At 43.0% G+C, this 16434-nt stretch overlaps 1 protein-coding gene across 1 annotated transcript in view; it reads left to right on the forward strand.

Moving 5' to 3' along the window:
• Positions 1–16434, forward strand: part of STAM (signal transducing adaptor molecule) — a gene marked incomplete in the record, with an annotated part of 1274308 nt that overhangs the window by 913423 nt on the left and 344451 nt on the right. The window contains 1 exon segment of the mRNA XM_044067544.1: positions 15032–15120. Coding sequence (XP_043923479.1) covers positions 15032–15120 — 89 coding nt within the window.

Below are 16434 nucleotides of genomic sequence, written 5' to 3' on the forward strand. Positions count from 1 at the left end.
ATGCATCTAAGGAGGGGGGATGGCCATTTGTTCTCCCTGTTCTTCATGCAACAAATTCTGTGGAAGAGCTTTTGGCTCACCCAGTGGTCTTGAGTGATTCCCCTATTAGTTGATAATTCTTAACTTTTTTACCTGAGCTTGGAAAAGTTCAGATATTGTAGCTCAAGTTCCTAAAAAAGTGGACCAACCTACTCCAACCTACGTCAGGGACCCATGATAACATTGAGAGGGGTCTGTGTGCCACTGTTGGCTAATGTGTGCTTGCCATAAAGCCTAGCAGCTCTAGGCCAATAAATTACTGGCTAGCCAGTGTCAATTTTCCCACCCTGGGTTACCTGGGATTATTACTGTTGAGTAAAAGCTGGACGTAAAACCAATCAGCCTGCCAGACATGAAGTGAAGAATAGTAGTCAGTATAGCTTCACTGATAGAATGCAGATTGGAAGTGGATGACATTAGGGTTAGAAGGAGGCTGGACATCCTCTGTATCCAGGAGACAGGATGAAAGGGCAGTGCACCAAAGCTGCTTGGCTTGGGATCCAGAGTCTATTAATCAGGGAGAGGAGAAAGTAGAAGTGGTATGGGAAAGGCTTCAGTCTTAAGACAGTGATGTATGTCAACGGAATTAGCAGTCAGACTCAAGTGTAAGACTAGGGCATTATTCATAGTCTCAGCCTGTGCCTCACAACAGGGTTGTGACAGAGAGGAAAAGTGCCTTTGGGCAACAGTTGCAGGACCTAGTAGATAAAGCAGGACAACACGAGTTGGAGTGGACAATGGGAGAAATGAATGCACATTTCAGGACCAACAGAACAGGATATGAGGACTGTGTGGATTCACATGGATGGGACAGCATGAATAAAGGAGGAGAGGCTGTTCTAGACTTCTCTCTGGCAAATGGCCGGAAGGTGGCCAGCACATGGTTCAGCAGGAGAGACAGTCACAAAGTAAAGTCACATACAAGAGTGGCCAACAAGCAACTCGGGTAGACTTCCTCCTAGTGAGAAAAGGGCATTGGCTTAGAATTGGCAATTGTAAAGTCATCCTCAAGTCGGCCCATAGTATCAAGTACTGGTTGCCACAATTGGCTGTAAGCATTGTCCAGAGAAGCCTGCAAGTTCAACAGAGACTAGGCTGGAGGTCCGGAAGTTGACTGGAAAGAAAATACAAGAGTTTAAGGAAATACTCAGGGCTCTAGCACCTCAGGAAGAAGAGGAAATAGGTGGAGTTATAGAAGAATGGGAGCATTTCAAAACAACATGTGTGAGGACTATAGAACAGATATGTGGGTAAAACAGGTATGGAAGTAAGGTTCATAAGAATAACTGATGGTGGAATGCAGACGTCCAAGATGTCAACAGAAAGAAAAAAGGAGCATAGGAAAAAATGGGAAATAGAAAAGATTGACTAGACTAAGAAGGAATACTGGTTGGCTGACAGAGCGCAGTTGCAGTACTAAAGAACAAGGCATCAGGGGCAGTTTACCAGCTTCTGGAAGGTGACTCAGCAGATAGCACAAAGAAATACGATCAAGTTGCAAGGCAAAGACAGAAACTTAAAAAAAGTAGTAATCCAACACCCTTAACGAGATGCCATCAACAACCTGCTCACCTGTCTACAGGACATCAAAAGCAAATAGATGGAGTACTTCCAGCATCTTCTAAATGAAGAAAACCCCACAGAAGCTGTACTGCCACAGAGCGAACATACAGCGAAAGAGGAAGAGCCCTCTCTAGATGAAGTAAGAACAGCACTAAGGAAAATAAAGTCAAAGAAAGCAGCAGGTTCAGATGAAATCATAGCGGTTATAATCAAGATGTTAAGGGAGAAGTGACTTCAGGGGTGCTTGTAGCAGTATAGACGGAGATGTGACTTCAGGGGTGCTTGTAGCAGTATAGAGGGAAAGGCATGTGCTAGATCACTGAAATATTCTAGTGCCAGTATACGATCACAAAGGGACATTCACTACTGCGGGCAGCATGGAGGTATCAAAGTTGGGTCACAATGCTTGAAAGTTTGGACGAGGGTGATTGATAAATACGCAGAGTAACAGAAATAAAGATGGCAGATGAGCAGTTCAGACTCTTATCCCATCATACGCAGAGTAGCAGAAAGAAAGATGGGAAATGATTAGTTCAGACTCGTATCAGAATGCAGCACAACATACCCAGTGTTTGCAGTGAGACAGTTAGTTGAGATAAGGTAGAGATGAGGAAAGAGTTGAACTGGACATTTCTAAACTTGGAAAAAGCATATGACAAGGTTCCAAGAAAAATGATTTGGGCAGTCCTTTGATGTTTCAAAGTCCCAGAAACATTGGTAGAATTCATGTAGACTATGTGCAAAGACCCAATAGCATTAGTATATGAACAGTGTTCGGACTCAGAGGCATTTCCACTGAGAGTGAGTGTACATCAGATTTCAGCTCTCTGTCCACTGCTGTTCATACTAGTGATGGATTACATTAGTATATAGGTTGGCGGAGACGGATCAACATATTTGCTGTATGCAGATGACGTACGTAGCATTATAGGCAAATTCTGTCAAGAACTTCAGCAAGTGATAGGTGAATGGAATGCAAAACTGAAGGCACACTGAATGAAACAGTACAGATAAGACAGTTGCAATGGCAGCAAATGGGAGAAATCAGAAGAAGGTGAGAATTGAGGTAGAAAGAAAAGTAGCAGAACAATTTAACGGTTTAATTTGTCTGGGAGAGGTGGTTGAGGAGAAAGGAAGTTGGAATGAGGAGGTCAGAACTAGAATTAGAGAGGCTGCAGCCAACTCAGTGTGTGGAGGGGTAGTGTTTGGTAGAAAAATGCTAAAGAAGCTAAAAAGTAAGGAATACAAAACAGTGATGCAACCACTACTGCTGCATTGTACAGAAATTAAGGCAGTGAAGGCACAGCAGTTGAGGAAGCTAGAGGTGATGGAGATGAAGCGCTTGATATGGGTGGTAGGATACACACTGTGGGGTAGATGAAGAAATGAGGCCATCAAAGTAGAGAAACCCAAGTGGCTCCAATTGCAAAGAAGGCCAAAGAAAACAGATTACAGTAGTTGGGACACATGCAGTAAAGCAGAAGACATTCTGGTGAAGATATTTGGAACAGACAGGAAGAAGGCAAGAGGAAACAAGGATGTGCAGCAAAATATTGGATGGATTGTGTGAGATGACTTGTGGTAGTCAGACAAGATTGTCAAAGAAGGTAGGAGAGTGGCATTGAATCAAGAGGGATGGCGACAGTTAATGTGACACCCATCCTATGCAGAAGATGGGAAAGTAATGGGTTTATGATGGATGGAGCAGAAAGAGCTGCTGAGACAGTTTTATATCTGTGAGGAGACAGGCTTGGCTCAGACTTTGTGGAATTACACAAGTCAAGGCATCATTCGACAATGTAACATATGAACAGTCCTCTCTGTTTGGACCTCAGGTGAAGAATACATCACTCAAGAGTAAGCACGAGAGAAAAATTCTCAATGCTTTGTGGGTCTATTTCACTACTCCCCAGAGGTCATACACCAGGAGTCAGAAAGAGGCTAAGAACATCTAGTTTGAGAAGTTCCAACATCCACATTATGAGCAGTGCTTTGACAGAAACACCCAAGATAGAAAGGGTTTCTTCCAAACAGTGCTACCTCAGAGGTAGAGGTGATCTGCAAAATCAGGAGTTCTGTAGTCCTTCCTCTGTGGCTCATCCACAGCACCCCGTGGACTCGCAGTCATGCCCACCTCTGGAGGAAGCTGAAGGCCAAAAATCCTTGCATCCATCTGTGTGGCTAGCCCAGCATGCAGGGCAGACAGGTCAAAAAAAAATTACATCCTGAGGCACTTGTGTTCACTTTTTATAAATTTTGAAGTCAGCCACCTATCTTTACCAAACATTCCTCCTGATAGAAGCAGGCAACAGTATTAGAAGTTTCAAGCCTTTTAGCAAAAACAGCTGTCTAAGAGGTTCCACCAGACCAGAGAGGCTTGCGAGTTTACTTCATGTTCTTTCTAATTTCCAAAAAGATGAAGTCAGTACTGGGTCATGGCAGCCTAAAGCTCTGTATATTGAAAACTAAGTTGTTAACTAAGTTCAGGATGGTCCTGGTGCATTCAGTCCTTCTGCGCCCTAAGGAGAGGGAGATTGGATGTGCTGTTTGGACCATAAGGATGTCTGTCTAGATATAAAGATAGAAAAGTTGCCCAGGCGATTCCTTCACTTTCAGGTGGGATTTAGTCATTATCATTTCAGATGCCTGCCTTTTTGTCCTCACCACAGCCCCAGGGCTTTCATCAAATAAAAGGCAGAGGTACCAGCTCACCTAAGACTGCTGGAAATAAGACTCTTCCTGTACTTAGTTGACTGGCTCATAGCAGCATCTGTAAGAGAGTCTTGGCTCTGCCTCTTTGTGGAAATTGCAGTGAACACTGAAGCTGGAGCCATCACAAACACTGACCTTAATAGGCTCTCACCTGGACACCAGAATTAAACTAGCTAGTTTTCCATCAGAGAGTATTCCTCCCATTCAAGTCTCTGTTGGACTTGTATTACATCTGTTTCCATCATCAGCCCTTGTTTTAAGGGCACTGGGACTAAAGACAGCAGTTATTCTGATGGTGCCCTTCACCATATTTTACATGAGGGTTCTGCAGTGCACTCCGAGTTCATTGGCTTTAGGAGAAGAACTCTCTAGAATATCCTACAGAATATCCAAAATATGCTACTAACATCTTTAGTGGTGGCTTTATTACCCCAGCCTCAGCAAAGGACACTAATTTTCAGCTTCCTTTCATCACGGACCGTCACCACAAATGCATCTTCCTGTAGGTGGGAGGGAGGGGCATTGTCTGAAACAGACAATCTAAGGGACCTTGATTCAGCAAGAGGCCACCATGAACTTAAACATGCAGAAGATGAAGGCAGCTCTCTTAGCATTGGTGGCCTTTCAGGATATCCTTCTATGAGGTGCAGTAGCCCTACACTCAAAGTATGTCAGCAGACAAGTAATAATCAGATTGTACCTCTGTTGGGAAGCAGTAAGGGCCTTGGAATGGACATTTAGTTTATAGTGTATTTTTTCTGCTATATACATAATCAGTCACATCAGCTCATTATCCGACAGCTCAGGAGATGCTGTGTAATGCCTTATGAGTGGTCCCCCAGCTTGTTTACAGCAAGGATGCTCTTCTGTTGTTGGGGGAATCTTTGCTTTGCCCTATCAACATTTCCCCACCAATGCCAAGTACAGCAGCTTCTAATCCTTAATTCCTCAAAAGAGACAGACTGCCAGAGATGTTCTGGTCTGTCAGTGACCTCCAGAACTCCTTTCTGCCTTTCCATTTTTCTCTTATAAAGAAATTTATGCAGGTAGCAAAACTGTGCAAAGCCAAAGTCATTCTCATAGTTCTATTTTGGCCTTGAGAACCCTGTTTCCCCCTTCTTTGGCTTCTTCTCTTAAGGTGACCTCTTCTAGAGCCTTATTCAGACTGCTTTATTCTTCCATTTGGCAAGCCTCACTTGGACATTTAGACCATCAAGTTAACTTCACAGTTTCCTCAAATTCCAGTAATGGCCGGTGATCCATCTTACCTTTCTAGTGTAGTCCAAAAACACACACAAACCGTCCCTTAAAAAGAGCTGTAAGGGTGAATGGCTGAAATTCTTCTGCAGGCCATAAATCAAAGACCTAGACCCCTTTACAGCTTGTATTTCTGTAGTAGTCCAAATTTTTTGCAGAAATTTTGAATAAAAGCTGGAGTTTCTGCTCTCATTTCTGCAAAGGGTCTAATCACACTTCATTGACTTTTCAAAAGGTCTGTAAAGCCTTTTTGAAGGGGTTTTTCCTATAGAAGCTCTCCTTCAAGGGCCCTATTGGATCTTAATTTTTCCTTTGAATCAAGCCAAAAGCAGACCGTGAATATCTTTCCTGGAAATGACTGCCTTTATTGCCCATCACTTTAGCTAAGAGCATCGCAGGTCTCTAGTTTTATATCACTTCATCCAAGTGTCTCTGAACTGCATGTTTCATGCCAAACTCCCAATACAAAAAGAGCAACACTAACAGATAATTTAGCTTTCATGATGTAGGTGGCTTCTGACACAAGTATTAATCGGTGTGTAAATCTTCGTGTTCTTCCCAAAATTTCCAACAAAGGGGAGTATAAATTGCATTGTCTCCACTTTCACAGGCAACTAAGTTTTTAATTAAAATGTGCTACTTTCCATCTCCTTTGGCCCCTTCTAAGCTTGGTCATAAGGTTACCAACATTCATAGTCCAGGTGGCTGTTTGATTTTATTACTTACTGTTATTCATCTTGTCATTTGAAGTAAATGTACTATGCCAATTACTACAGCTTCAGCTTAGGCTGGAGCTTGACAAGTGATAGGGAAAGATTTAGAGAGGGGGGGCAAGTATTTCTTAGACAACAGCTAGAAGCGGAGATGCTTCAGATAGACTTGAGGAGATAGTACTTCTCAGTGGTGGTGATTATAGAAATCTAGGAATTACATATGACCATATTATTTGTTCAACTGGAGGGGCTTAGAACTGTGTGACTCAGAGAGGTGAAAGGATAAAGGATCTCAACTTAGGACAATGAAAGGCTGGGCAAGGCTAACTTGCCATTTGTTTGCTCTTTTTATGTCTGATTTTTGTCTTTGTTCTGTTTAATTTTGTCTCTCTCTATTTTTCATTTTGTAGGTTTGCATTTAGCCTCTCTTTATAAAAGAATAAAGTTAGATGTCTGCATTAGCTTGTTGTTGGAGCATATTCTTTTTAATTTGTATGGAAGAATAGAGCTTGTTATAAGTTTGAGCTTACTAGGTCTCATCAATTTTATTGCATTTGACCAGTAGGTTTGGAACTTACACTGGGGATTTCTGCTCAGGCTGCTAGATGTTCTTCGTGTCAGAAAAAACAGAATCCTGATCAGAAGATTCATAATCAACTTCAGTCCTAGGCCTCTTAGAAGGGGGGGGGGGGGCTCCCCCTGATTAGAGTTATTAGATCTTCAGCCATTCTTATCATGTGTTTTTTTAGGCATAGAAGCCGGAGCACGTGGCCTGGGCATCGGTTTTTTTTAGACATATATCCAGATCTAGGCCTAAGTAATGAAGTCCATAGGCCTGAATACACCCTCAGAAGCCCAGTGCCTGCACAGCTGCTCCGGACCCATCCAAGGTAGAGACATCTGCGGGTTCCATAGTTGAAGCATCTTGCAGTATACCAGACTCCAAATGGGTCTCAGTAGAGGCCTGCAAATCAGAAGTAGTGGATATCAGGGGCTGCAAAAGCACCTCACTGAGTATCGGCGAACTGGCGACTGGCTTAGGAGAAGTGTCGCTGGCAGTTTTGGACCTCGGCGGCCTGTCTCTGTCTTTATCTTTGCATTTTTTCAGAATCCCGGTAGTCGGATGGCTAACCGATGACATTTCTGGATAATTAAACCAAAAACCAAAATATTTAGAGGCGAAAATATACTGACGACGAATAGTGCGCTGATTAAATAAAGCACAAAACCGACAGCAAGGTATGTTGTGGTCAGGGCTTAGGCAAGGAATACAGTACGAATTAAAATTTTTATGAGGTATTTGCTTTCCACAAGTAATGCAATTAACTTTTACTGACATCGGTAAGGAGCAAGAAAGTTTCTCCAATAGGGTACTTAGCTTTAGTTGAAGACTTCGGATCTGAAACTCAAAAACGAAAATTTCAGGAGTCGGTCGACCGGCACTTGTGAACTGCTTCTGCTTCGGGCACCGCAAGGCAAGAAAGACTGGTGTAATGGTGTCGGCCTCATGTTTTATATACCCCTGACGACCTGACGTCATGGAAGAACGGACAGCAACCAACGCAGGACCCAAGACTTTGTTAATCAGATCGACTGAGGGCTACCTGCAAGCAGATAACCCAAATGTAATGACTGCAGAAGTTAATACACTTGAACATCTACATTTATGGTAAGTGTACACAACTGTACTTTCTTCAGCTTCTGTTCAGTTCATCTGTGTTCTTGCCATTTCTTTATAAACACTGCAGAGTCGGAAGGTTTTTCCACAATTTTAACTGAAGTGTTACTGATGTTCATCGTGCTATACTGCTGCAGTCATCACACTTGGGTTATCTGCCATCAGGCGGTCCTGCAGTCGGCCTGAATTCCAAAGCCTTGGTCCGGTGTCTGTTGTTGTCGCTTCTTCTCTGACGTCAGTGAGACAGGGGTATAAAAGAGGCAGCCGATGCCATTTTCTTCAGTCTTTCTTGCCGTGCGGTGCCTGAAGCAGAAGCAGTTCGCAAGTGCCAGTCGGCCAGCTCCTGAGATTTTCGAACAGAATTTCAGCCGAAGTCTTCTATAAAGCTAAGTACCCGCTAGAAACTTTTCTTGCCTCAGACCGATGTCAGACAAAGTTAATAATTGTATTTCTTGTGGGAAGCAAATACCTCATAAGGATTTTCATTCTTATTGTATTCCTTGCCCAGGCCCAGACCACAACGTTTCTGGTTGTCAGTTTTGCGCTAGGTTCAGTAAAGTTAAGCGTCGGGCTGATACCGCCCGACATTATTTTGGCAGAAAATTCAACTACATTATGTCATCGGAACCTCCGGCTACCGCTATGTTTAAAAAACGCAAGGACAAAGACCGGCAGCCTAAACCTAGACCAGAAACCGAGGTCTCGGTTAGGCCTGCCGCCGGATCTTCGATACTCAGTGAGGCACCTACGCTGCCCCTGACTACCACAGATTTAGAAAATACAACTACCTCTCAGTCAGAATCTACTGGGCCACTGGAGCCGGTTCCTCCTCAACTCGCGGACGCCAGCCATGGCGGCGACCTGGAGACTATGGACAGGCCTTCGGTTTCAGAAGGCTTTTTTAAACCGACTCTTTCTGTTAAGTCATACGCTAAGCTTCCAAAGGTTAAGAAACCGAGTCCACAGACTCCCATGCAGGCCCCTATGCCTAAACAACAGATGCTCAAAATGGCGGAGGACCTGATTACCCTGATCAGAGGTTCACAGCCCCCTCCTGACAAAAGGCCTAGACTGGAAGAAGATTTACCTCCTTCTGACCAGGAATCCATTTCCTCAGCAGATTCTGAGGAACAGGATTACCCCTTCCCTCTCAATGAAGACTCAGATGCTGAGGAGGCTATTCCCTCTGTTCCCCCCCCTGAAGACTTCTCTTTTGGGGAAACCCTGCACACCATGAGAGAGCATTTCCACTGGGAAGGACAAGATTACTCTGACTCCAAGAAAAGACTCTGTGAGTTTCTTCTTTTGCCTCAGCATAGACCCCTAGCCATTCCACCTGTTTTGGACATTGTGGATGATGTCTACACTGAATCCAGTCTAAATCCAGATTCCTTACCTCCAGCACCACCTAAACCTGACAGATACTACCGAGTCTTTGACTCACATAAGTTTTTATATAAAAGCCCTGCTGCAGACCCAGAAACCATTTCCCAAGGTCCCAAAGGGGTTAAGGCCTCTACTTTCAAGAATCCACTACCTGCGGAAAGAGATTCCAGGGCATTAGAAAGATGGGGGAAAAAAGTGTATACCTCTGCCACTTTGGCCATGAGGGCATTAAACTGCCAATTCCACATGATTAAATACCAGCAGTACTTGCTTACTCAGTTAAAACAGAAAATGATCCCTCAAACAGATCAACTAGATTTCAAAGGGATGCAAGATTTGTTGCATGCAGCAGAACAAGTGGGAAAGCATACCTTGCAGTGTGGTTTTGATTCTTTGGAGGCCTCATGTAGAGCAGCAGTCACAGGGTCTGTAATATGTAGACATGCTTGGCTAAAAGAGCAGACCTTACCAGAATATGTCAAAGCAAAGTTACTGGATGCTCCACTGCAAAAGGATGCGTTATTTGCTGTCAAAGCAGAGGACGTTTTAAAGAAGATGGAAGAAAAGGCAAATCAATGCAAACTGTTAAGGATTTTTTTACAGGTACAACCTCCTCACTTCAGCAGAAACTAGCCATCATAAAACTGGTCCTTTCCTGCTTCAGACAGACCCCAAAGGAGGAGGTACAGACGCCCTAGGGGCAGAGGCCAGGCACAGGGTACCTTCAGGCCTAGACAATGGCAAACAACAACTCAAAGAGGGGACGACGACAGATCACAACCCTTCAGAAAACAAACTCAATGACTTTCCTCTTCACCTGCTAAGCATAATTGCCCAGGCAGCACCTCTAGGAGGAAAACTGGCTCTTTTCCCACAAAACTGGCACATCATAACAAAGGACAAATGGGTTCTGGATATTATTACCCGAGGCTACAGATTTCATTTTCACACCTTACCACGGATGAGAGGCATGCCAAATCTGCCAACAAACCAATGGGCAGAGGCACAAAAACAAATTTCAGCTCTCATGAACATGAAAGCAATTCAAAAGGTACCTGCAAAAGAGCAAGGTCAAGGATTTTACTCAAGACTATTTCTAGTACCAAGAAAGGACAAAGCCTGAAGACCCATCTTAGACCTTTCAGTTCTAAACACGTACCTGGACATTCCCAAATTCAAAATGCTCACACTACAGCAGCTTCTTCCCATGCTGGGCAAGGAGTCTTGGCTGGTAACGTTGGACCTCCAAGAGGCATACCTGCATGTCCTTATCAGACAAGATTGCAGAAGATACCTCAGATTTTTGGCAGGCACAACGCATTATCAATTCTCTGCATTGCCCTTTGGCTTATCTACTGCACCCAGAGTATTCACGAAATGCCTGGCATCAGTAATTGCATACTGCAGACAGCGAGGAATACAAATTTATCCATATCTGGACGACTGCCTGATCCAAGCGGACAGCAAAGACATCCTACTACAGCATCTGGCATTTGTGACAAAGTTGTTTAGGGTACACAGTAAACAAAAAGAAGTCAAAACTAATACCCTCACAAGAAATACTTTTCCTGGGTGCCAGCTTGAATACAACGACCCAGATGGCTTACCCTCACGCCAGACTAGCAAAAACAACTGGCTCAGTACTTCAAAAACATGGCAACTTCTACCCAGCTCACTGCAAGGAAATTCCTGCAGGCATTGGGGTACATGGCATCCTGCATTCAACTAATTGCATATGCAAGGCTACATATGAGAAAACTACAATGGTACCTAAAAAGTGTATGGTCCCAGCACAGACAGCCTCGAAGCAACTATAACTCTCATTCCCTGCCTTCCAAAAGAGTTTCTGTGGTGGGCTTAAGCATGCCAAGCAAACAAGGGCCTCCCTTTTGTCTCACCTCCACCAAACCAAACCTTGACAACAGATTCATCAGTCTACGCCTGGGGTGCACACATGGCAGGACAATGCATACAGGGCAAATGGTCTGCAAATCAAAGGCAGCTACACATCAATCAAAAGGAGATGCTAGCTGTAAAAAATGCACTAACAGCCTTCAAGGACCTTTTGCATCCAGTACACCTTCTAATAAGGACGGACAACACCACAGTTATGTGGTACATAAACAAACAAGGAGGGACGCACCCCTACCCACTATGCAGACAGGCAGTGGACTTGTGGAACACAGCATTACCTTACCAAGTTCAACTGCAAGCACAATTCCTGCCAGGAAAAGAAAACATTTTGGCAGACAAATTAAGCAGAAATTTGACAGATCCTCACGAGTGGAGACTACACCCACAAGTATTCTCAATGATAACTCAAAGGTGGGGACCGCCAGACATAGATCTGTTTGCCTCAACCAACAACTGCCAGCTACAAAAATTTTGCACAAGGACTTACCATCCCCTGGCCTGGAAAGTGGATGCCCTATCATTCAGTTGGATAGCATTGTCAGTCTACGCCTTCCCACCTCTGCCTCTACTCTCCCAGGTATTACTGAAAACCAGATCAGAGAGACCACAGATGATCCTCGCTGCCCCGGACTGGCCACGTCAACACTGGTACCCACTACTACGAAACTTGTCTCACAGCCCTCCATGGATCTTACCTCAATTCCCTCTGCTGTTAACCCAACAGAACTCTCAGATACTTCACAGTCAGCTAAGGACCTTAAATCTAGTTGCATGGAAAATACCTTAAATTATCAAACACTTCTCTCAAAGGACGTCCAGAATGTCATTTTGGAGGCCAGGAGGCCTAGCACCAGAAAAACCTACTCAGACAAATGAAAAGGATTTTGTGTATGGAACCAGGCCAGAAGCCTAAATCCTGGTATCCCAAATATTCCGCACATACTCCAATATCTAACTGAGCTGCTACACAAAGACCTTTCTTACTCATTCATAAAGATCCATGCTTCAGCCATTTCAGCTCAATATGATACGGTTCCTCCCATTTTCTCTCATCCTTTGCTAAAGCAGTTTCTCAGGGGGGCAAAAAATATAAGACCCCCCCCAGAAAACCACCTACTCCAACTAGGGATCTAAATTTTTTTCTGGAAAAGTTAACACTTCATCCTTTCGAACCAGCCTTTTCAGCACAGCTTCAATACTTGTCATGGAAGACAGCCCTGCTGCTAGTCATCACCTCAGCACGCAAAGTCTCAGAACTGCAGGCACTTATGGCAGTGGAACCTTTCATCATTTTCCATCAGGACAGAGTATCTTTACGCACCAACCCTTCTTTCATGCCAAAGGTAGTATCCAGTGTGGCTCTCAATCAGACCATACACTTGCCCACCTTTTATCCAAACCCACAGAATAAAGGAGAAAGACTCCTTCACTCTTTGGACATTCACAGACAGCTACGTTTCTATTTGGACAGGACAAAGGCCTTCAGAAAATCTGACCAACTCCTTGTATCGTATGCACCAGGCTCAGAAGGAAAGGCTATTTCAAAGCAGACCATCTCAAATTGGATAGCACATTGCATCTGCTTTTGCTACTCACACCACAGGAAAGCAGTGCCTGCTAGTATTAGGTCTCACTCTACCAGGGCTACAGCAACCTCAGCAGCCTTCCTCCGAGGAGTCCCAACAAAGGACATTCTGGAGGCAGCTACCTGGAGTTCAGTGCACACCTTCACCAAACATTACCACCTTCCTCTGTACTCAAAAACCAGAGCTGGGTTTGCCACTGCAGTTCTGCAGGGCATCTTAGCTGAACCTAACCCAGTTTAACTCCTACCACCCAACCATAGCTTTGGGACTCTACCCAAGTGTGATGACTACAGCAGCATAGCACGATGAACATAGTACAGTTTTGTACCTACCATAAATGTAGATGTTCGAGTGGTTATGCTGCTGCAGTCCAGGTTACCCTCCCTCCATCCCCTGTTTCTAACAAGGCTTTCTCTTATACCTCCATGTACTTCAACCTTTGGAATGCATGTCTATATGGTGTATTTGCTTACAACTAGTACCATTGTTTTGCACGAAGGTATGTTTTGCAAGCTTTTTATTTTGCCTTCTTAGTTTGGGGGCACCTGACATCTGGGGCAAGAAAAACTGAAGAAAATGGCGTCGGCTGCCTCTTTTATACCCCTGTCGCACTGACGTCAGGGAAGAAGCGACGACAACCGACGCTGGACCAAGGCTTTGGAATTCAGGCCGACTGCTGGACCGCCTGACGGCAGATAACCCAAGTGTGATGACTGCAGCAGCATAACCACTCGAACATCTACATTTATAGTAGGTACAAAACTGTACTTTTTGCCTTCTAGTTGGAGCAGGTGTTGGACCATGTTTTAGTATTTGAGTGATTTTCCTCAGGTATTTTCGCAGCCATGTCATTCTGCACTCCCTTTGTACTAAAATGGGGCTACTTTTGCCTTAATTCCTTTGTACTGTCTAAGGACTACACTGAGTTGTTGAAGGGTTAGCAGTAGCTGCTGGCTTGTGTACTGTTCTGCTGGATACTTGCTGTATGTGAGAGGTGCTAATAGATGACTGCCTTCCTCCATGAATGCAAAAGCGCTGTTTAGTTCTACTGCAGTTCTTGCCTTAAGAAATTAAGTTAGTGGGGAAGATGTCGAAGAGAAGTAGTTAAGTCACTTTAATTGATGCATTTCACGCTACAGCATGACTCTGAAATCTTTAGATCTGCTGTTTCAGTTTTAGGCATGTTCACTCCCCAAATTCCTACTGATGCAGTTGTATTTGTACCACTCAAGTTGTGTTGCCAAATTAAACTTTATCTTTTCAAATGACACTTTTGGTGAATCATTTTTTCTTTATGAACTGACCTGTAAACTGAACTGGAAATGCTGTTTGTACTTGTATATAATAATTTCACAGCATTATTCATTGTCTGGGTATTAGCTACTGAGCCACAGTTGCATTGGTATTTACCTTGTATCTGTTGTCTAGTCTAATTTTAGGTGATGCTGGTGAGGTTGCAGGAATTCGTTGTAAGATGTTATGAGTGCTACATGAAGCAGTGTCACAGCCTGTACATTGCATTGTTTAATTTGTACTTGACCTAACCATTAATTAAAATGCTAAAATCGTGTTTGGCTGATCTGTGAAAATGTTAGATCTTATGCTGTTGTGGCCATTGACTTGGGTTATGTCAGTGGACGTTTGATGGGGGAGTTTGTTTATAACTGGAATATGCATTCACTGAGATGAGATGAATGGTGAAGATTGAATTTATAAGGGAAGTTAACTGTATCAGAATAGGAAGTTATGAATAACCAGACTAGTTTTCTACTACTGGCAGAGGTTTTGGTGGCTGAACATGTTATATAGGTACACTTGTACTGTGCTACTAATTGCTGTAGGTAGTATCATACCTTGCTTTCTTACATTCAAGTTCATTAGATGTCTATAACCTGAAATAACAGAAACTAACAAACCATGTTATAAATGATCCCGTCTACGTGCCATATCATGGTAACCAGTATATTTAAGCAGAAGGCTGAAACACCATAAAAACAGTTAGCTGAAAATCAAAGATTTTCAAGGATGGCTAAAAGTAAAATGCCTATCTAGAAATATATTTTTCTGAAAGCTACTGTAAATTACATCATTTAATGAAAAATAGAATGATACAGTATTGCATGCATTAGAATATATTGCATGGGAACTGTCAATTACATATTGTAATACAATTTTTATTGCAGTGAAAACAGAAAAGAAAACTGTTCAGTTCAGTGATGAAGTTCAGATTGAAACTTTGGAACCAGAACCTGAGCCTGTATATATTGATGAAGTAAGTATACACACAATATTTAATTATCGTCAGTCCTTTTTATAGTTACTTTAAAGCACTCATTAGGGAGTAAATATCTTTTTTGTGCATTACCATTTTTTGGTACTGATACATTGTGTGCAATACCCACCACTTCTGACATCCATCTGACCCATTCTCTCCATTGTTTTTAATTTTGTGTTGCTGTATTTTTATGTTGTAATTTTGCATTTAGTCTGTCTGAATAAAAGAAAAAAGTGTGCGCTTGGATATCTGCATTATCTTCCTCTCTTCCTTCAACAACCAAATCTGATACAAAAATTAACTGTTGGGTTGCACTACTGTTAAGTGTTTTAGACGAGAGAGGATGTTTCTTCAGTGTTTTTTTTTAACTTTCTCTTCCTTGTTCCCTGGCACTGTATGCTTACGTCTCAGTTGTACAGATTTTCACAGCATGTCTAGATTTTTGCCTGATATTTTTGGTCCATTTTTAATAAAATTGTGTTTTTCTGGCAAATCATTAAAGACTGAAGTCAGAAAATTACAAAATTTGAGTTTCAGACTTCATATCCTTCAGAGAATTCATGCTAATGTAAAACCTGTTCTGTCAACTTTCTAAGTTTGTAACACCAATATTTAAAAATTGCCCCTATTTATGGGACCTTTGCTGACAACAACCTGCTCACCAGTCCACAGGGCATCAAGGTAGATGGAAGGAGTATTTATTTCCAGGAGCTTCTGAATGAAGAAAACCCCACAGAAGCTGTACTGCCCCAGAAACAGCCTACTATGAGAGAAGAAGAGGAGCCCCACCCTAAGAGAAGTAAGAACAGCACTAAGGAAAATGAAGTCAGGGAAAGCAGGCTCAGATGATATTACAGCAGGTATGATAACGATGCTGGGTGGTGAGATAGGGTCGAAATGGCTCCTGAGGGTACTAATAGCACTGTGGAGAGAAAGATGAATCCCAAATGACTGGAGAATAAATATACTTATGCCGATGTCCAAAAACAAAGGGGACATCCACAACTGTGGGCAGTACAGAGGCATCAGACTCCTCACACATTGCATGAAAGTTCTGGAAAGTGTGATTGATAAATGGATACGCAGAATAGTAGAATGTAAATTGGGAGATGAGCAGTTCAGATTCGGATCAGGATGCAGCACAATTGACCCAATGTTTGCAGTGAGACACTTACTTGAGAAGAAGCTAGAGATGAGGAGAGAGTCCAACTGGGCATTCCTACACTTGTAGAAAGCGTTTTGCATTCCATTCTCCTATCCTTTGCTGAAGTTCTAACTCAGTCTGCCTGTAATGCCACGTCTGCATACAGC

Source organism: Protopterus annectens, chromosome 3.part1 (genome assembly GCF_019279795.1).
Source record: "Protopterus annectens isolate FY-2018-M chromosome 3.part1, PAN1.0, whole genome shotgun sequence".
Lineage (NCBI taxonomy): Eukaryota > Metazoa > Chordata > Ceratodontiformes > Protopteridae > Protopterus > Protopterus annectens.